Source organism: Perca fluviatilis, chromosome 6, assembly GCF_010015445.1.
Source record: "Perca fluviatilis chromosome 6, GENO_Pfluv_1.0, whole genome shotgun sequence".
NCBI lineage: Eukaryota > Metazoa > Chordata > Actinopteri > Perciformes > Percidae > Perca > Perca fluviatilis.
This window is the reverse complement of record NC_053117.1, coordinates 30,984,870-31,007,539: the sequence shown is the minus strand read 5'-3', so window position 1 is coordinate 31,007,539 and position 22,670 is coordinate 30,984,870. Positions and strand designations below refer to the sequence as shown.

The 22,670-nt window shown below is 42.0% G+C and overlaps 1 protein-coding gene across 3 annotated transcripts in view; it reads right to left on the bottom strand.

Moving 5' to 3' along the window:
* Window positions 1-242: 242 nt before the first annotated feature.
* Window positions 243-22,670, bottom strand: part of znrf3 (zinc and ring finger 3) — a 78,552-nt gene continuing 56,124 nt past the window's right edge. For 2 of the 3 annotated variants that reach the window (XM_039802150.1, XM_039802152.1), the window contains exons 3-8: window positions 12,622-12,696; window positions 9,830-9,961; window positions 8,076-8,186; window positions 5,994-6,161; window positions 3,615-3,717; window positions 243-3,499 (exon numbers count right to left, since the gene is read on the bottom strand). In XM_039802150.1, coding sequence (XP_039658084.1) covers window positions 1,749-3,499; window positions 3,615-3,717; window positions 5,994-6,161; window positions 8,076-8,186; window positions 9,830-9,961; window positions 12,622-12,696 — 2,340 coding nt within the window. In that variant the 3' untranslated portion in view covers window positions 243-1,748. The remainder of the gene's footprint in view (window positions 3,500-3,614; window positions 3,718-5,993; window positions 6,162-8,075; window positions 8,187-9,829; window positions 9,962-12,621; window positions 12,697-22,670) is intronic. The other variant, XM_039802151.1, reaches the window with a different exon arrangement.

Sequence of the window (22,670 nt, the reverse complement as noted above, 5' to 3'; positions counted from 1 at the left end):
CTCATGTTAGTGATTTTTCTCAAAATAAAAAGCAACCAAATAACTCAAACGTTCATACACTCTGAACATAAGACATGGCTTAAAAGATAAATATATTAGTAAATAAATATTCAGAGAACATATTTCCATTTATGAAATGTGTTTGCTATACAGGTACAGAAATATACACGGATTGATTTCTAGCCTTTTTTTTAAACATTTGTAATAGTAATGACAGAAAATAATTATATTCTTAAAAAATATTAATTTTTGTACACATTTTAATCTTCTTAAGTGCTAGAAACAATGACAAAAAAATTAAATAGTGACTCAAGTACCCCAAAATGTTATATTTGCAGTAGGTACATATCTCTATGCAAAAGGCAAGATTAGATTCTCACTTGATTACAGCACTGGGTTAACCTATAAATAGGGTTATTTCAGAAAGTTTTCCTCTGTAGATAATGTGTATATTTCATAGAAACAGTATAAAAAACAGTCTGCAGGACAAACAGAAAGGCATGAATGACAAACATTGATATCGAGAGTATGTATTATGCATGGCACGATATGATTAAAACGGATACACTGTGGTATGTATAACTGCATCATTTATAAAAAAAAAAAAAAATAAAAGTAAAAATGTCACAGTACAATAAGGAACCCTTATGAAAAATGAGTCTTTCCAGCTACTTTCCTTTGGCCTTTTGATACACGCTAGAACCTTTTTAAAGATATTTATTAGAGCATGCCTCATTGAGGAAATTGGGTAAGTGACAGCAAGAATACACTTTTAAGGGCTTCCAAACGAGAGGTAGAGTGCTACACTCTACTTCTGAAAAGATCTACCAACCCCGAGACACTGTCACTTTCGACTGGAGTTCATCTAAAAGTGGTGCAGCGTCTTTTAGATTTTGCTACAAATAGCTTACCAGCGTAAGGCTTTCATGTTGCTCTGGCACATCTCGTACAGGTAGGCCACTACTGGACAGAAATGTAATGCATAAAACAAATTCTGTATTCTATTGAATAGAGACCAGTGTCAGCCTTGCATTCACATTTCTATGCATTTTTTTTTTTCTGTAATATATAGCTTCTTCTCCTCAGAGAAATGTGTGGGTCTCAGACACTTAGACCCATTTCCCTGCTTTTGAAAAAAGTAAAAGAAAACAAAAACAATCATGTCTTTCTGTTTTGGTATAGCTATGTCCGTACAACCTATTTGAGTTGGTGGTTGAAGCTTTACAGGCAGTCAGTGTTCATGTGCGATGTTTGTGAATTAAGAGTGTACTTTTTTTTTTTTTTATACAGAAAAAAATCTCAGATTCCTAGATCTTGCGCAGAAGGTGGAATCTAGATATCTTGTTCTTGACATAATCTGACAAAAAAAATAAATCTCACAAGAAATGGGCCCAGATTACTTAGGCCTAACCCTTGATGGCAGCAGGCAGTCTGCAAATAGATGCCAATACCAACCTACTTCTAGTTTCAGTTAACAACTTCCATCCATATTTGTAGTATCACTTTGTCTCAGTGCTATGGTAACATAGCACATGGTGCTGAGGCGTTTGTGGCCACAGGAATGAACTTGATACAATGTCTAGAAATGACAGGCCATTTCAGTAGAAATCCACACAATCGAAGATGAGAACATTCAGCGCTCGGAGAGCAAGGTTAGAACAAGGCAGCTGAGGGTTTTTAATGATTGACTGACTGATGCGGTACCAAATACATACTTTTGACTGAGTCCCTTCTCTCTGGGCTCAAGTTCATATACCCAGACCTCCCTCATTTGTTGAAGTACTGCTTCCCAATGCACTGGGACAGGCAGAGAGCTGAGGGTGGAACAAAGCCCGGGTCTCCTCCTCCTGAGGGTATGGCAGACCTCTAAACTGTCCCGAGGTGAAGTACCCCTCTCTGTGCTCGTGTCGCTCCCCCGTCCGCACCTCTGCCTCCACTGTGACACTAATGGGCAATAAGCTGCTCTGGGTTTCTGCCGCTGTGGCTAATTCACAATCTGTGTCCTCGGGAATAATGGGTATTCTCTGGTTGAGTTCGCAGCAGCCCTGTCCAGAGCAGGCCTCCGAGTCCGCGTGCGCGTACTGCACATTAACAGCGTAGTCCTCGGCGTAGCGCCCCGTTGTGGCCCTGTGCACCTTCATCTCTTTATAGAAGCAGCAGGGCAGCCCTTCGTAGCTCACCTGCTCTGAGGAGGGGCACATGTGCTCGGGAGCAAAGTAGTTCTTGGAGGTTGAGCTCTGAAAGTCCACCCCCCTGTGAAAGCGTGCTGTGGCCAGAGGCCCAGCTTGGTCCGAGTCCTGCCCTTTACACTCGGCGCTGGGAGGAAGCACCTCGAAGCAGCAGCTACAGGCTGCAGCCCCGAGCTCCCCCGACTCCTCCTGCGCCCCGGTTCCCCTGTCTGCTCCGGTAGCCTCTGGAGCCCCGGCTGAGGTAGTGCTAATGTTGCTGTTCTCCCTGGGTTCCAGTGATGAGCGACTGCTGTAGTTGGGCTCCAAACTGCAGTTGGAGAGGTGGTCCCCCGAGTTATATCCCGAAGCTCCCGGAGGGAGCTGTAGGCAATCGTGTCCCAGGGGAAGAGGGGACAACGAGTCCTCAGCGGGAACTGTGGTGCAAGCGGCAGCCCCCGCTTCCCCCACGGAGCCTCTACACGGACTCTTACTCCGGTAGACGTACGGGTCGTAGTCACTGCTCAGTGAGCTGCGGAAGGTAGAGCAGCTACCGTACACCCCCTGGTTGCTGACCTCAGTACAGTCCAACATGGAGTCGCTGGAGGAACAGTGGCACTGGCCTGAGCTGCTGCTGCTGCTGTCGCTGCCGGGGCAGTCAGCAAGGTAACCGCTGCACACCGAGCGGTGGCCATGGTAACAGCTCAGGCCAGAAGTGCTGCCATTCTCACCTATCCTTGAAGAAGAGGCAGGTGCCATGTGTACCACTGTGGGGTATAACAACCCCTGCTGAAAGGCCCTGCTGTGGTGGCCCTTGTGGGCCCCTCCTCCTCCACCAAGCTGCCCTGCCATAGCAGGCCCTTGGCCACCCTCAGGCTGTTGAGGGAAAGTCAACCCCTGAAAGTAGTAGTGCTGGTACATAGTCTCGTACTGCGAAAAGCAGGCTGCTCGGGAAAAGTTGCGACCGTGGAACTTGGGTCGTTTAAAAGCAGCGTGATGCGGCTGCGCTGGGTAGGCGGGGGGTCCGCGGTGTTCTAATCCGCAGTGGTGGGGATTGAGCGAGTGGTCCAGATGGAGGGCGGGGTGATAGCTCCGGAGAAAGGCAGACGTCGATTGGGGTGGGTACAGACCTTGAGGATCTGGGTGCTGGTCCACAGTGAGCACGGTGATGGGGTTGCCGTGGTGGTCCATGCTGGTTCTGGTTGGGTAGGCGGTCACCTGGCCAGCACGGTGCACCCTGCCGGGATAATGCACCGGCAGCACCACCCGCTGCCGGCTGTGGACTGGGTTGCCAGGGTCCATGCACGCTGGTCCTGGATTTCCCTTCTTTTGCTCTGTGAAAAGAAAGAACGTAACATTTAGTCCCACAAAGGAAAATTAACTTCATGAAAGAGTATTTTGTCTAAACTTAAAGAGCAACATTTTCAGAGCTGCTATGCACCAACTGACCGATGATGTTGTGTCTACAGTGGGGACAGGTGTGATGCTGGAGCAACCAGGGATCGACACATTTCTTATGAAATCTGTGAGCACAGGGAATGACTCGCAGCTCCTGTAGGGAAAAATACAACAAGATTTAATAGTCAGATTCTACCTGCACTGCCAGATACAAAGTACAAACAGCAGCAATACCACTGACACAAATAAGGTAAGATATTTAGGCTACATATCACATTATTGTGCCTTGTATTTCAACTACAGTGATTATAATAGTGGGATGTTTAAATGTCAAATGTTTAAGTATTCCCAATTAATATTGGTAATTCGTGTGCTAAATACCTTCCTACATAAAAATTAAAATAAATTTGCAATGTCTCCTAACAGCAAGTGGACAAAAACATCTACATGTAATAACATCTTCCAAAAACATCTAATACCCAAACAAGTAGGGCAAGTGCTCAAAAGGTTGTTTTGTTTTTTTCTAGCATTTTTCTCTAATTAAATAGCAACAGTCCTGCAGTAATCCTGCAGTATTTTTGTGAAAAGATATATATATATATATATATATATATAAGGATATTTTTATGGCAAACTATATTATGGATTTGGCCATTGTTTTGGCATAGATTTATTTATTTTGATTAGGACAATGCACATTAATCCACATTTCTGTAAATGTGCCAGTGTTAGACAGTCGGCTAATTTTCAACTGTAGTCCTAGTTACCTATCATGCATGTCTTTTATATTTTATGGGTTTTTTTATGGTGGGAGGAAACCGGAGCATACTATACTAGGATTATTTCTGCTGTTTATATGACATGCTATACTAGGACTTTTTTAAGTCACAAAAGGGTCTTTAAAAAGTGTATTAAATTTAACTTTAGGATTCCTGCATATAACCTGAAGTAAGCCAGGGCAACTCCCAAAGTTACAAAGTTTCCGCATAATGACGTGTGACAAACTACAACGGGGTTTCATTTCTCAGAAGGTGAATGAATATTCGAGCGGCTGAATGTCCAGAAGGTGGCAGCAAAGCTGTACAGAACTTTCAATTGTGGAGAGGGTTTTGAGTCTTCATCAAGTTTTTACCTCTGAGGAGGCAACTTCACATCACGCCACAAACAAAACTCTTAACTAGATGCCACACCACAGTACAAATACAACTTTGATGCTCAATGTCACCACTTTCTGGAACAAAACAAACAAGAGGCTTACACTTGAGGACTGACATGAAAAGAATGCAACACTTTGTATTCAGATGGAGAATTGGCCTGGAGGAATTCCAAGACAACAGCAGGAGCACTATGAACATGAATTATAATATTCTTCTCCACTGAGAGCTCTTTCACTGCCATAAATACTTTACTCCATGGCTTAATGTGACTCATCTTTGGGCTCTTTTCCACCCAAGCTTTTGTTGCTTGGTTCGCTGCTCAAAAAGCGCTTTGATGCCATTCAGCCTTTTATATCGCCACTTCCTCTGTGCAATCCTGGCGCCATGCTTTGTTGTGTTTTCTTCTCCTCCTTACCGTAGAGACACATAACCACAAAAAAACACTCACACAGGCACCAACTATGTCCCCCTGGGGTTTGTCCCTGCAGATTCCGCGTTTAGGATGAGCAATGCTATTACAGTAAACCCTCAAAGTCCAAGATTAGGATACATATTTTCACAATGACTCCTTTTAAGGATTAAAGAAGGCCACACTGGGAAAACAGGAAGCATAATCGCAACCCAATGCACTCTGGGTACCGTTATCTCTCCAGGTGCTCTCAAAGACTGAACCAAACATCTAAAAGGCGCCGGAAAGAACGTCACCGAAGACCGCGAGACTAACGGTCCCCGAGCACATCAGGGGAACTTCCATTCTATTGTCCACAGAACTGCATTATGTTTCAGAATATGTTATGAAAAGAAAACATGCTCAGTGGGTAGATGACCACACTAACACTGCCAGAGTTAAGAGGTTTGGCTCCCACATGGTCCACGAAGTATTTGGTATTTTGGTAAGCAAATGGTATTTTTATACAGTGATTTTTACCTGGATTTCTGTATTAATTAACCAATATTCTCCTGGCTTTTAAAAGTCAGAATAAGTTCTGAAACATTCCCCTTTTATTTTTTTTGAAGTACAAGTTAACACAGTTTTAATTGTTTTGTCACTATTCTGCATTTTGCAAAATAGTATACATGCATATGAACATAAAACCAGAAATGTTTACTTCTGTATTCATTGTAAGAGCTGGTATAACAACCCATATAGTAAAGCACAGATTATGGAGGTTTTATACCATTGTTTGCATCGTGCACCGTTTAGATATGAAAGTCAATAAAGCAGATCAAGTCAATCCTTTAAAATCAAAAAGGACAAAGTGTCTTTTCTTACCTCCCCGTCAATGTACTTTTCCAGACAGATGGCGCAGTCTGAGGTGGAGCTGCTGCTCAGTGAATCAGAGGCTCCACAGCTGCTCTCGCGCTGGCCCTTTCCTTTAGCCTTAAACTTTCTCGTCTCCATCTTTTCCAAGGCTTGGATGGCCATTCTGTTCATGGAGCTCTGTGGTGGGGAGGAAGGTGGGACAGGTTCAGCGGGGATATCTGCATGTTTGATTAGCCACATTTCACTTTTATGAATACCCTTTTAAAGACCTGTAGAGTTTAACATGAACGTCAGCAAACGTGAGAGCCACAAGAAGACATTAAAATGACAAAACTAACAAAACACTGAAGTCATCTCAGCGATGATGTTTTGGAGTAAACATCTGATGTTAATGAGAGAGGGTTGATGTTGCCATGATTTAAGACTTTCCTCCCCTGACACAGTACATCATTTTGCAATGTTTGACTGATTCATTAGCAACTCTCTCTGGCTCTGACTCTCTGGTCTCTTTTTCTATCTCTAATACATTTAAAGGTCCTATGACATGCTGCTTTTGGATGCTTTTATATAGGCCTTAGTGGTCCCCTAATACTGTATCTGAAGTAAACTTTCCCGAAATTCAGCCTTGGTGCAGAATTACAGCCACTAGAGCCAGTCCCACAATGAGCTTTCCTTAGTATGTGCCATTTCTGTGTCTGTAGCTATTGAGGAGGAGGAGAGGGGGGGCAAGGTGGAGGGTGGGCGTGTGGCCTTGACCAGCTTGCCATGGGCAAAGCAGAGAAAGGGGAGGTAACCTTTCCCCCTTATGACGACATATAGGGAAGATTCCAGATCGGCCCATCTGAGGTTTCATTTTCTCAAAGGCAGAGCAGGATACCCAGGGCTCGGTTTACACCTATCGCCATTTCTAGTCACTGGGGGACCATAGGCAGGCTGGGGGAACGCATATTAATGTTAAAAAACCTCACATTTTCATGCCATGGGACCTTTAAAAAATGGTGACTGATAAGTTGACACATACAGAACTACTTATTTGGATTAAACGTAATGTTTCACATGTGTAGCAGACAGTGTGATTTATAGCAGGCACTGCTTGAACTGTTAGTGCATTACTCGTGTAAAAGAGTTATTTATGCTGATGCGCCGGCTTAACTTCAAAAAAGGATCTCCGGAGACGGTTTCTTTCTTTATGTCGCCTCGCAACAAGATAATTGAAGACTTTATAAGGACGTGGATATCCTGGTCAGCAAGAGAGCACTGAACTTTGGCATGAAAGTCATTCTCATCACAGGGTTGACAAAACATGAAACATGACTTATGTTCAGTTTGTAATTAAATGTAGTCTTGTTAGGGCAAGCCCTTAAGGAATCCTTCACTAAACCCAAAAGTATTAGTTTTTTGTTTTTTTTACCCCTACTGGGGTAACTGGATAGGAAGTGTTAACGCTGTATTAACAATATTTACTCCACAAGAAGTTCATTAATTTTTCACATTTCAGGAAGGAAAGGTTGTTACATTATGTAACAAAAGGTTCCCCTGGTGTGAGCTGTTCTCTTAATTAACCCCCAAAGGAAGTCACGACCAAGTCATCCGCTGCTGTGCGACACACACACATACACACCCTTACACACCCACACAATGAAAAATGTGGCAGTCTTTACACACACACACGACGCACGTGTGCTGGCAGGATTACACCTATCTTAACGGATGCCGCTACAGGTTTTCTTCTCGGTCATGACATCTCTGTGTGTTTAGGCTCCAGCAGACAACCTCTCATCAGCCTTAATTAAATGCTAATCCTGATTCATGTCCCTGACATAAGCCTCCACTGAGAGCTTTTTTTTTTTTTTTTTTAAACACACTAGAGGAGTCAATCAACAGCAGTGCTACTGTTGCCCCGACTCTACGCCTGCAACTCCAAGTGAAGTCGTGTTGACTGGAAAAAAAACAAGGCATGGCGTCGTATTTGGGTGTGTTTTTGTGTAAGAGGCACACATCAGTTTCGGTCCTTTGTGACTCAAACTGGATAAATAAATAATAGTTGTTTCTGTTCTAGTAGCGATGATGAGTATGTGTTTAGACACTAACCTGGCTTCTCCTTTGCTTGAGTTTGATCTTGATGAGCAGAATGAGGCAAACCAGCGACACAACCACGAAGAAAGCCAGGAAGATGCCCATGTCAAAATATTCCGTGGGCTGCTGTGGGAAGGGAGGGCAACAAGAACACAGATTTGGTCAAATAATCTTCACATGCTGTTGGTTAAAGGGGTTACAAACAAGGTTATTTTTTTGCCCGAAAACAGTCACATTTTTCATTCAGGATATTTGAATATAGCTTTGTTAGTTGCTCAGCATACCAGAGCACCCAATGATGTGACTGAAATGAAAAATGGGAAATAAAAATGGGACACATTCACACATAATTCGGTGGTGCTTTCTGGAATAAATACATGGTTGATTATTCACGAAATTCATTTCCATCTCAGAATAATTTTCCTCTTGTTGTGTCTAGGGCTGGGCGATATGGAGAAAATCAAATATCACGATATTTTTGACCAAATACATCGGTATCGATACCGCAACGATATTGTAATGCTGACTATTGGTGCTTTCACAAAATATTTACACAATGAGATTTTTGATAAATAATCATCAGTAATGTGGATATAATGACTAAGTGGGTAAAGGCAAATAATAGAACAGTTACAACAGTCTGGTAAGTTCAGAAAATGACAACACTTTACTGTAACGCAGCCTTTAAAACCAGGAAAAGACAACATCTATGTCATATAACGATTAAGACGATATCTAGTCTCATATCACAATATTGATATAATATCGATATATTGCCCAGATCTAGTTGTGTCAATTGATGATTGTCAGTAATTTACACAGATAAGTGCTACATCTCTTACACGAATAGGACCATTCTGCAGAGTGGAGCTGAAACGGTTTCGCCGATTAACCGATTTAGTGACGAACGCCGTGCAACCAGTAACCAGTAACATAGCTCAAGCATGGCGTTCGTCGTTCGACTGGTCGTGACTGTTTTCCCAAGATGGCGCCCGTCTGTATACGTGAACGGTACTGTCTTTCTAAACTATCTTTTTAATAAACTGTCTGTACACTTACAAAGTTCTCCATGCTTGTACATGTAGGGACCCTCATTATGCCACCGTGGAAGCGTGGGGCTATTTTGAGCCTTGTTAGTGGTATAGAAATAGCGATTTCTTTTTACTTTACCCGTGCTCTGACGACTAGCGTTATAAGCTAATTAGCAGTTTGTGCTAAAACTGGACACATTCGATTAGCATGAAAACAGATCCCAGAGAACGGTCGACTCGGTACCCATGTGTTATTAACCCCTAGGTTCATTTTGCGCTGGATTTGTCCTTTAGGGATTGATTTCCAATAAATTCAATCAGCAGATTGTTTAATTCTTCATCAGAAAAATGTATCCTATCGGACAGCCCGTTCTCTCGGGCTTTCATTATGTCAAGTTATTTGACCTCAAAGTGTGCTGGTCCTCTTATCAAATATTCCGAGCAAACAAACAGCTCTTTGAATAGCTGATATTAATCTCCCACAGTGCTGCGTAAAAAAAAAGGTCCTCGGCCTCGGGGCAGGGGAGAGCAGAGAAGAAAGGAAAGGGGTCAGATTTCGCAGCTGGAATTCCCGTTTGTCTTCACATCTGAAAACGTCTCAGCGCTGTTGGGTGCGTGGGCCTCGCAAACATGTTCACCTCTTCCTCATGTTGCTCCCATGTGCCTTAGATTAGTCTCACACACATACGCACGTCATCCACACAGAGTGTGGTTTGGGGTTTTGACATGAGCGCTTACCCTCGGTGGTCTGTGTTGTATCCGAGCGCGAGCCACTTTCTGCTTGTTGACGATGTTCATCAACTTAACGGCGTCGTTGCCCTTCACGTAAACCACCGGCCGCTTCAGAGGATCCTCGCCAACCTGGTTTAGCTGAGGAGAGGACAGAGAAAACTACATCAAACACAGAAGTACTAATGCATAACAAAAGGTATACTTATTTATCTGGTCAATAATAAAAAAAATTTGGGGGGGGGCATTTTCGGCCTTTAGCAGCTGAAGACGTGAAAGGGGAGAAAATCAAATATCACGATATTTTTGACCAAATACCTCGATATTGATACCACAATGATATTGTAATGTTGACTATTGGTGCTTTCACAAAATATTTACACAATGAGATTTTTGATAAATAATCCATCAGTAATGTGGATATAATGACGTGAAGTGGGTAAAGGCAAATAATAGAACAGTTACAACAGTCTGGGAAGTTCAGAAAATGACATCACTCTACTGTAATGCAGCCTTTAAAACCAGGAAAAGACAACACTTATACCATATTACGATATTACGGTATCCAAAATCTAAGACGATATCTTGTCTCATATCACGATATCGATGTAATATCGATATATTGCCCAGTTCTACCCAGGATCCAGTTGTTGTTTTTTTTAAGCTTGACCCATACTAGAGATTAAAAGTCTATGGCCGTGGCTACACTTGTCTTTTCGACGCGACATTTGTCATCACATCATGCCAAGACGCATTAACTGTCTGTACACTCGAGATCACATGCCGAGGAGGACTGGCTCGCATCAAGTTCGGATCTCAGTGAGGTGTGGACAGCATGTGGGCACAACCCGGGCAATTTATCAAACGTCACAACCCGGGATCATGTCGTCTTTCTGCCCCACAGTCATTCTGACTCCAATAAACCTAACCTCTCTAATGTCCCATGATTGGCTAATGTTGTTTCAGGTTTTCCAGTCCAATTTTCTAAATCCTGGAGAAAATACAGAGTATGTATGTTTTTGTCACTCAAGGTTCTGAGAATAATAACACCAATGCATTGTGGCTAAAAGCCTCCATCAGGACAGGGTAAAGATGAAATGACCATGAAAAAGTAAAGGCTTTTAATTATACACAAGACTGAGAGTGCCTTGGATTTCTCTTTTTTATTCGAATGTAAAAATCTGAAAATCATGCTTTGGTTATAGTGCTCACAACTGACACAAATAGACTAATGTGACGCGTGATGAGGGGTCACAAGTAGACTTTTTTTTTTTTTTTTTAAGGGGACCTTCAGCAAAAAGTTTGGGAACCACTGTCCTACTGCATGTGAACTGTCGGAGAGTAAAAGGCATGAACTTCTCTTCTACCAACTAGAGAAAATGACTTCTAGGCTTAAGACATGGAAACTGTGGTCGCAGTTTGCCCGGAGGGAGCCGGGGGAAACAGTCAATGAAGAGTAAGTTCTGGCTTTTGAGTCAGTTGACATACCCCTTTACTCCTCTCCCTCTCTGTTCTCCCCTCTCGTCTGCTGGTTGGAATCTGTAATTTGAAAAGCCCAAGGGAAATACCGAGGATATTCGCATTTCTATTTCTTCCGCTGCCGTCATGTTCTCCAGTGAAATACTGTACGTTCTGGTTTAAAAGTATAGACTTTGGAACTTTTGATCTCTCGCTTGAACCTTGGAGAAATGACTCCACCAAGACCTTGGCTTAGCCTCTGACAAACAATACACCCTTAAAAAGTACACCTAAAAGTCCTATGATAAACTTGAATGTATTACTGTTTCAAGAAAGTGAAATCCCAAACTCAACTTTTCCTCAAACAAAGCGTTCTAGCCACAATTAGCACTTGGCCTCACATGAAGTATACATAGAGACAAAAAGGAGGTCAAGTGCATAACTTCATAAAGCTTCTCTCCCTTAATTTCAGCCCTGGGACTTTAATTCTTCCTAAGCTCCTCCTCCCTGCCCCTCGGCCTTGTGGGTCCTGTCTCTGCTGATCGGGCCGCTCTGACTGGAAAAGCCTCTCGGGGGAATTTAACACAGCCGCCCGGCGCTGCCTTTCATGTGGTCTCCGTGCAATCCCTTTTATCTGTCAGCTACGCGCTTTACGACCCAGCGGCAGAGAAGAGGAGGGAGAGAAAAAAAAGAAGAGAAAAAACCTGCAAGTCCAGACCTGGCGCGGCGAGGATGAATACCGCAGGAGAATTCTTGCGACAAAGGCGCTCAGTGGAGCAACTCGTGTATTATACATCTTAACAGCAAAGACACATGAGCAAGAAAGAGCGGACGAAGAAGAAGGAATGTGAGTGTCTAGGTGTGTGACAATAAATACACTTTGTTCTTTACTGTAACCCATGTGTTTGGAGTGTTCGTCATGGTCTAGTGAAAGCTGGATGTGGATATCCATTTTCAGTCCTGTCAGAGCGCAGTGCACTCCTCCAAACGCAAGTTAGAGAGCTCAAAGGCCCAGAACGGTTAAATAAGCAAGGCTGATCACACATGCTTTTGATGAACTAAAGATAGAAAGATCATTGTTTGTGCTAATAGCAAACACACAGACACACACACACACACACACACACACACACACACACACACACACACACACACACACACACACACACACACACACACACACACACACACACACACACACACACACACAGTCAGAAGGGCAGGGCATGCTGCTGAGCTTTCTTCAGAAGTCTTTCACAGACAGACCGAGACCGATTAGACCGTTTCACTGTTGTTGAAACGTGACTGTGCAAATGCCTGGATAATTTTAGGTGTGTACAAACCTGGTCGATGGCATCCGGATTCTCCGACACATCAAAGATGACGGCCGTGGCTCCCCGCTGCACTGCTCTCTTTGCCTGGCAACACAGAACAAAAGTAACCATTAGACATATTCAACAACAGTGCAAAGAAAAAAGCCAGGGAATGTACTGTATGATCACAATGTCAACTGCAACATTTGGGCCACTAGAGGGAGTGTTCTGCCTAAGTGTAACATGCAGATCATCTGGAATGAGCAAATAAGAAAACCAACACTGAAGTAAACAAGCCATTGACAACATTTGCTAGGGTGCACACATGGTCTATGTCTCCATTTCTCTGAAGTCATCATGATGTAATTCAAAGTAAATCTACACCACCTTACGCTAATAGTATGACAGAAACCGTTGCATCTCTAATGCATGCATCCATGTGATGCAGCTCTGCATGACATTTTAATTGAATTGTGGTGTGCATGCTCAGGAAAGTTCAATGAAGTTATCAGACTTTTTCAAACTGGCAAAAACTGTGAGCTTCTTTCATCTGAGAGCAGGGAAAGTCATAGCACAGAGGTCTTTTGAAGACATCTGCTAAAGGCAAAAGATAAAGGAAATGCTTGGATCTGCAGTACCCCAAGTATCTCCTCGCAGAATCCAAATTGGCTTCCCCGCGTCTGAAGAAAAAAAAAAAAAAAAAAAAAAAAACTTTAAAAAAAAAAAAAAAACTTTATCTTAACTGCTTCTTTCCCCTACAACCCGTTCTCACCACGCTTGATTCACGGTGCCCTATTTAGACAATGTTTTGATGTTGGCGCTACATGATCTAAAATAGCGTGGCTGGGATCATATCCTGGTATTATCAAGTGGCCTTGGGTTCTTGCCAGCGCTCTTCATTACTGGAGGGAAAGGGGGGTGGGGGGGTGAAGATCAAAGTGACAATGTACAGTGCTGTGACTCTGCTGCCGAGTGGCTGGAGAGTGCCATAGCTCCAGTCAGCAGGCACGTACAGAGGACACAGAGAGAGAGAGAAAGGAGATGGGGAGACGTGGTATGTGCGGGGGAGGCGCAATTGCTCTTCTCACAACACACCATGTGAATTTCCGAGGTAACAATGCTCAACGATGGATGTTGAGCAAGGTTTTGCCTAAAGAGGAAGGGATTTTTCAACCTGGCCACATCACCACTGCAAACACTTGTTAACCTATCATACTACAGAATACACAGAAAAAGTCTCCAAAAGGTGGTGGACCACCATTAGCCGGCAGAACAGCCTCACTGCTCCTTGGCATATATTGCTAACTCATGCTTCCTTGCGCCCTCTTCTCCTCTCGTGACCCAGAAATCACCTCCGCCATAATGGAGGATCTTCCAATCTCCTAAATTCCCCCTAAAGTACGCAAGGAGCGAGAAGAGAGGATAGTTCTGCAGGATCATAGAGAGAGAAAACCTTGGTGTATCCAACGCGGTAGTCTTTTATCAAGTGGTGTGAAGTATAAATGCTGCATCTCCACTTGAGAGATACAGGTGTGCGGCACGTCGTGAGTAACTGATGTTGCTTAAGACTAACGCTATGGGACCAAGGATTTCTCATTTGGAAACTTCAGCTCCTCCTCCGCCTTCCCGTCTCTCTCACATGCTCGCTGGGAGACACCTTAGCGTAATGAAAAGCACCCATATGTCCTCCAAGTCTGAGGACCTCTACTGGAGGGATGTACCAACATTCTGCTAAAGGTTACTCCCTCATTTGGTGTTTCGATCACTGTGGCGGAGAGCGCTGTCTAACACGTCAGTCCAAGACGTGTTAGCTCAAACATTTTCAATGGAGTCTGGTGACTGCGAAGGCCACAGCATATGATTGACACAATCTGCATACTTATCAAACAGTTAAGTGACTGCTCGTCCCCTGTATGAAAGCATCTGCATTCCTTAGGTTTCTCTACTTATTATTCCAGCCGTCTGCGTTTGCTAACGGTTATCGGAATTATTCAATAATCTGTTGATTATTTCTCCCGACTAATGTTCGGGTCCATAAAAAACAGCCACCACCAGTCCTGTGATTCCAAAGTGACATCTGACTTGACTGATCAACAGTCAAAAAAGACTTTCCAATTTATAATAATATATGAACAGCAAATGTTTGTTATGTATACTTAAAATAAAAAAGGACCCCATCTAAATTGTTGACTAGTTTTCTATCAATCGACTAATTATTTCAGCACTTGTAATCGCTATTCCTCTAGTCAAAACAGTTGGAAGATTTTAAAGACGGTTGTATTATTGATGTTTTCAATTATTTTGAAGTTTTTTTTTTTTATTCATTCTCCTGCAGTTCAAGCCCAGATGATCCTGCCGCTTTGCAGCTCTGTTCATTGTTTCCTGCCTCTTTTCCTAAACTCTTGTACAGCTGATGAGGTGGCATCCAGTGTGATATGATCCAGTTGTGTGACTGTAATTGACCATAATTTCCCTACTCCCTGTGTGCACTATGAGTCTTTAGAAAGACTTAGATGATTAAATATAGCTGTCAAAAAAGTAGCATGTGTAGCTAAAGCAATTCAACTTCACCAACATCTCTACTCAGTATACATGGCAGCCTTCTATTGCTTAAAGCAGAGGGCGTCTTCCTTCTCCAAAACAAGATAGACAACCAGAGGTTTTTTGCATTCTCCAGAATCAATAACTGTCAATAACAGAGTCAATGATGACACTAGTGAACATGTTTGATTTTTTTTTTTTTTTAAATAGCAACACATATGACTAGATCCTCTTCACTGCAGGTACCTTTGGTGGGACTAACTGCTGTATGGACAAGTCACAGCAGGAGCTAAATAGAAGCAAAGTAACCCAAGGCCTTTGATATAAGGGGTGGCAAACGTATCACTCTCTGTGAATTCAACTTTAAAATCAGCTTCAGGAAAAAACACATAAACACATCACAGCTGAAGTGTGTGAGCTACGTCTCAATTAGATGTCCCCTTGGTTAAATCCACAAACGAGACGTTTATGAATCTGACTTTCATAGCTCGCTAAAGACTAATTAACCCTGCAAACTGATTCGATCTTTCCCAGCAGTGTAGGAAAGCCTTGTCAAACACCCAAACATTAAGACAGCGACGCGTTATGAATACAAGCTCTTTCAACTTTCTCTTTCGGCCTGCCTCCTTTACATAAACTAACATCGCTCTTTTCTCTCTCTTCTTTCACTTTTTGTACTTGGAAAAGTTCAAAAGCGAAATGAAGCGAAATCTCGCTCGGCTTTTCCCTCTCACCCAGTTTTCTCTCAGCTCCACACTGCCAGGCTCCAGCCCCCATTTTATTCAGCACAAGTCTGCTCCCTTTGATGTTGGCTCTCCCGGTTAATAATTAATAGCTCTTGGTAAGACGCTTCGAGAAGAAAGAGATCTCCCTCTTAAAGAATCTCCACTCGGGCAGGCCTCCACTGCAGTGCAGGGACTTGCCTGACGACAACAAAAATGCACCCACAGGCAAACTGGCTCTCTTTTTAAAAAACATGACACATCTCTTTCGCCACCCCATAAAAAAACGACAAACAACCTCTGACACCAAAGCAAGAATCTTGCTTTGCGACTGTTGTAATGTCATTTCTTTCTTCTTTGTGACTTTGTCATGTTGCTAAAAACCAAACCCGGTTTACTTCACTGACTCAAACTCAAACTGGCTATATGGAGTTCCAAGTGGCAGAGATCCTGTGTAAGGAGATATTGTGCAAGCAATTTGAGACAGCATTCAGCCCTCTGCTACAAACTTTAGAAAAAGAAAGAAAGATGAATAACACGCTGGAAACATACGCTTTCAGTTCTGCCAGTTTCACTGGGATGGAATTTTTGGAGCGTCTGAGATGACATTTTCATCTTCTCAATTATGATTAGAGATGAGATCAAGATGCGCAGATGTTATCATCAGAAATTGTGGAAAATTCAAATGTTATTTTTTCAGCCATCAGAGTACAAAGAAGAAACAGCAGTTTATATGATTTGAGCTTTATACAGCACACCTGAAGTTATCCAAAAAAAAAAAAAGGTACAAGCTTTAAGAGAAACTGGAGACTTACAGTCAGTACAAAGACATTAAGTTGGTTTATTTAAAGTTCACTGTAAACTTTTTAGGTACATTGTCTTCGAGCATTTCCACTTTATACTGCTACTTTACTACATTTCAGAAGGAATTATTACTACTATTATACTTTTTACTCAAATCAATTAACCTGGCAGCTGCAGTTACACCAAAGAGACATTACCTCTCTAAACTTCTCAAATGGTTTTATAACTTTGTTAGACCAAAACAATTTCAATAATCAAATATTTCACAAAAAGCCAAAAGATATTAGAAAAGTTAAAAGAAGAATGCAGATTTGTGTAGCAGAACTTTGCTTTTTGTTGTTGTTCTATCCTACCCAAATTTATACTGTGACCCTTTGGAAGGGGCCAACCCCTAGGTTTGGAACCACTGGGCTAAACTTTATCTAAAGAAGTTAAGACTAGCTCCACCCTGAGCAACAGTAAAATGCTCCATGCCAAGTTATGCATCAGTATTAACAAACCTATGTGATTGATAATAACGTATCGCTCACTGCGGCCATTCTACTGCTGAATAAATGGTACTTTTTAGTACATTTTGCTGATAATAGTTCTATACTTTTAGACTAAAGGTTTTACTTGACTTACTAAGTGGAATTCTAAATGCAGGTTTTCTATTACATTCTTGTATTGGTACTTAGTCCACCGCTGGAGAAGAATAGGAAGAAGACCGGTAATCATAGTTGAAACATGATCGCCGGTCCACATCCGTTGTGCTGGATTACTTATGGTCAAAAATCGGAAGAATTGTCATTGTTTAGAGATCAGAGTGCAAAGAAGGGTTTGGCAAGTAGCAGTTTATGAGATTTGATAGATAACATTCCTCGAACAATAAATCAACATGCGATCTTTGTGAAAAAGTAAAAGTAAGCGACAAATTCCTATTTGAGGGCAAGTAATCGACTGTCCCCTCTTTAAATCCTAAAATAAATGTGCTGCTAATATTTTTCTCAAAGCTGAAACACGATCCCCGACCTGAGTGCTTGATCAGTCATCCATGCTCAAAAAAAAAAATAATATAAATCAGCTAAACTGGGGGTGGGTGGGGGGGTTCCACAGGTGCTTCACAATACTGCTTGCTAAACAAACTTCCCGCTGGCTCGGAGGCATGAGAATTAGGGTACAATCTTCCCTGAGTGACCAGAAACCGCAGCAGAAAGTACTGAGAAGAACCCAGTCTAGACACAGAGGAAAATGAAAGCTATGTTTAGCATCCCTAAGTAAACCCGCCAGCTTGTAAGATCTGAGGGAGAGAAATTCTCACTCGTCTGGAAAGAGACTTTTTCTCAGCGTAGCGCTCACTTCATCATTCACATGGACTGAGGATTCACATATTTACACACCAGCTCATGCACTTACAAAACAATGTGTGCACACGTTCATAAATGGGCATTGGAAAGAGGTTATGTGCTTACGTGCAAACAGACACACACCTGGATTACACCTGCAACATCTTTCCTTCCCATTTCCTCTATCACATCACTCCCTAACTTTTCCACTTTCTTCTCCTCTGCATCCCTCCTTTCCCTTTCCTCCTCTTCATGCTCCCCCCCCCTCTCTTTCTCTCTCTCTGCACTGCTATAATTAAGGCAATTAAGTCTTCAGAAGACTCTCCACTGCTATTATGCTGTAATTTCATGTTGCCTCCTGGCTTTACAGTTTATTAAAAGATAAAGGCATACTTTTCTCCCATGGATTTTCTTGTATGTGGTCGCCCCTTTTTTTTTTTCTCGTCTCTCCTTCCTCGCTCCCTCTGAGAGCAGGCATGTGTGCCAAGACATTATTTACATTCAACTAAAATAAAATGGTTATGGCATCTGATCGGGAGCCTGCGCAGCCTCGGAGAAAGAAATGAAAACTATGTTTGTTGCTCGTTTACTCTCCTGTACGTACTGTACTTTGGCACATGAAGTCATCTGTACTAGCTTGACATTTTCATTACGGGATTTAGTCATTTCCCCTGTTCACGAAGCACATTACTCTATCTTTCTGATCTCCTACTGTTTGATGTTAACAGGCTGGTAATCTGTCGTAACCTTCCGTTCTGTTTACAGATAATTGGCATAACTGTATTGGCTGCAGGACTTATAATCAACTGGTTTGACACCCTCGCCCTGCTACGTCACACAACCGCAGTTCCCACATGAACTGAACTCCATAAACCTTGTTGAGCTTAATCCTGCCAATGCCTTCTTTTCATGAATCCCCTTCCACTCATATTTAAGGTTTTGACTCACAGCCAAGCAACAAAATTACAGTTTAAAAAGAAGAAGAAATTTTTTTTTTTCTGATGAATGCGTGTTCCTCTGACTTTAAAACATTGTTCAATTTCTCCCTCTACCTTCTCAAACGTTTGAACTTTCCCATATTCCTGTTTAATATTAATTGAATGCTGTTAAGCCGCGGGCTGAAGCATTTTAACACGAGTCCCAGAACGTCTGAGGCAACATTTCTTGAGCTGCATAAAACATGTTTACGAAGCACATAAAAATCCACTTGTGTGTCGCACCGGCGGAGGACAGGGGCCGGCAAGCCTGCTCTCCTTTTCGGCCGCCTTCATATAAACGACGGTTTAACGAACATAAACACCCAGGGGAAAGAATCACTTGAAGCTCTCAGGGACACCAGTGACTGCCATTAATATCAGACTGCAGATGAAAGGTTAGGAAGTGAACACAGACCTGTTTCTTGAGTGTCAAGTTCAGTTTAAGAGATACAATTTGTTCAATGAAGCTGGATTCATTGGGTTTTTTCTGACCGCTAGTGGGGAGAAAGAAAAAAAAAAATGCTCACAGGTACACAGTTAGTTTTTTTTGGCTAATGTGTTAGCAAACAGCTGCCCATTTACAAGTTTAATATACATTCTTCTTTTAACTCTTTTTTTTGTCTCCATATATAATAGAATTCAAACACGCAGGTTTATGGAAACATACATGCAGACAGGGCTGGGTATTGAAGGTCAATACTTTTTCAAAATAGTTGGCATTGAAATTCTTTGATCAGATTGCTTCTGATTTACACCAAAATCTTGCCAAGTTTAGGCTTTTTATTTAGGCAAGGTTGACCCACAGGTTAGATTTGGCACAGTGTGTCAATATAAAAGGAAACAGAGGGGTTTGTGGGTAAACTGCACACCAGACACAAAAACACACACACAAATGACTATCTGTCCCACAGTGTCGCCATCCCTGAGGGAAAATCAGTTCCCATGGGTGAAGTATCTTCTTTCCACCGGTTTAAATCCCTAAATGGGAGACAGAGTTGTGGAACAAACACAAAAAAAAGAAGCAAAGCCCATGGCTTTGGCCCCCTTTTGAATCTATTTTCTTTAAGAGGGAGATGTTTTTCACCAAGAGGCCATCTTCTGGACTGGTGTGAAAAGCCCCTTTTAAAAAAGGTAGTAATGTCAGCTTTGGAGGAAAAACCAGAGCTCTCTCGGGGACAAAAACAACAGATCAGAGAAGGATCCTGCGGTTTTCTGCAACGATGCTTCTGCCATCATCCAGATCCAAGTCGACATCTCTTTAAAAGCTCAAAATCTCTCCGTGCATTTCTGACAAATCTGACTTATTTTCCTCTTCTTCACCTCAACCCCTCCCACCCCACCTCCAATTCTGTCCCTGCCTCAGCACACAATGTGGAGTGGCCATTCACCCACCATTGCATAACCAGAAAAACACAAGAGAACTGTGTGTGTGTGTGTGTGTGTGTGTGTGTGTGTGTGTGTGTGTGTGTACCTCTGAGGGGGCCTGCCAGTGGACCATGGCAAAGAGCCGGTCCCATTAAAGAGCAGAGAGTGAGTGAGGTGCACTGGGGAGCACTCCCTCATCATAACACCCATATATAGTGTCTCTGTCACTTTGATCCACTTCCTTAACTGTACCAAATCCTGACTCTGATATTTACTGCAAACTTGTAAAAAAAAAAAAAAATACAGAAAGGGCTTGATCTGCAATTCAATTTGTCCTTGATGAGATTCGTTCGGATTAAAATCATATTTTTTGGCCAATTTAAGACTGGATTTCCATCACGAGACAGGAGCTGGTGAAAACGTCTTTTGTTTAAATGGTATTGAGAGAAAAAAGCAGTGGTGGAAGAAGTATTAGATCCTTTACTTAAGTAAAAGTACTAATACCACACTGTAAAAATACTCCGTTACAAGTAAAAGTCCTACATTGAAAACGTTGCTTACGTAAAAGTATGCAATAAAGCATCGTATTGTATAAACTACATGTGTTTTGTGTACTAAAATCTTAATTTGTAAAGTAACTAGTAACTAAAGCTGTCAGATTAATGTAGTGGGGTAAGAAAGTACAATATTTCTCTCTGAAATGTAGCGAAGTGGAAGTAGAAAGTGGCACGAAAAGAAAAGTATCAAGTAAATTAGAAGAACCTCAAATTTGTACTTAAGTACAGTACTTGAGTAAATGGACTTGACCACTGAGAATATGAATTGATGTTGATATTTCTTGAAGATATTTCGGTTTCGGTATCAATACTAAAACTCTGGTATCGGTATTGACTCTGGTGTTGAAGAATTCTAAACAACACAAACACTATTTGCAGGTTGTTTGAGTGGAAGCGAAAGGTTAATGAACTGCACTCCAAATTTTTCAGTCTATAAAGACTACCTGTAATTCTTTCACTACAGTCACTACAGGTCTTTTTATCTTTAAAAGGGTATCCGTGGGCAGAGCAGGCGCACATATATTGAGAGGCTTATGCCTCGATGCCCCCCCTTTCTCACCTAGCTGTCCTATCCATTAAAAGGTGGAAAAGCCCCAAAAATAATCTTAAAAAAAAAGAAGAAAAAAAGGGTATGAGAAATTATTCTCGAAAGGTTTTTGGGAGTGACAGACTGACCCTTCTAACTGACAAAGGGACTTGTACTCGCAGAAATGCAAAAGCCCCTACTATTGGAAGTGGGTGAACACTTTACACACTAAACTTGTTTGGGTACAAAAACACCAAACTGTTTGGGCAGAAAGCCTTCATCTGGGTTACATAACAAAGAGATCATTCTCAAACATTTAAATGCTTGTCATCATGTGGCCATAAAGACGATTTTCTGAGGAAACGCTGCAGTTTTTACAAACTAACAGACCGTTTTAGATCTTTCTTCAAGCTCCGAGTTGAATTCTTCCGTCCTTTCAAACTTCCTTTCCTTTTCCAGTGCATGTTGTCTAATAAATTAGCATCGGGACATTAGTTTCTCTTATGCGTGTTGTGAAGATATGATAAAAAAAAATAATAATTAGTGAATGAATGAAGCTCGTGCACTGGACTTAAAAGTTCTTGTGAAATTTAAACAGCTTTCTTTAGAAATGTACATGTTTGTCTTGCTTGTTGTGCACCACATGGAACATTTCCTGTCTCTCTCCCCGGTTTGATGTCTTAGACAAACACGTGACACAGATGCAAATGTAACTGACCGCTGCTAACCAAGAGGCCTTTGAGTTTTCTCTACTCCCGCTGCCCGCTGCTCTGCCCTGCCGAGACCAAACGCTGGGGCCGGAGGAATGGACAACCGCTAATTGAATTTCCTCCACTTTTCCTCTCGGTCCCTCCCATGTTGTTTTCTTACCGGTTTTGGGCCCTTTGTGATTCACAGGAAAATAAACAAGCGTTTCGGCTAGGGACAAGAATACTACTTTTTAAGTGCTTCTTCTCCACCAAGTGTCTAAACTGCTGTTTGGATGAAAGTGACGGGAAGTCTTAGTTAGAAATGTTTGTTTTTTTAATCCAGCGCAAAACACTGATATTAATATATTAGATTATCTAATTAGTGATTGGTCTTATCATTCGGAAAGCCCTACACGTTTTCTCGGTAAACCTGTTTCAAAGAACAGCACTGGGTTAAGAAAAACTAATGCATGCATGTCTAATTTTTGATATTTGAAGAGTATAACTTGTAATGGAAAGAAAAAAAATCTTAAATTTGAATGTAAGATTTAGTTTTTGCTTCTCAGCAGTCAG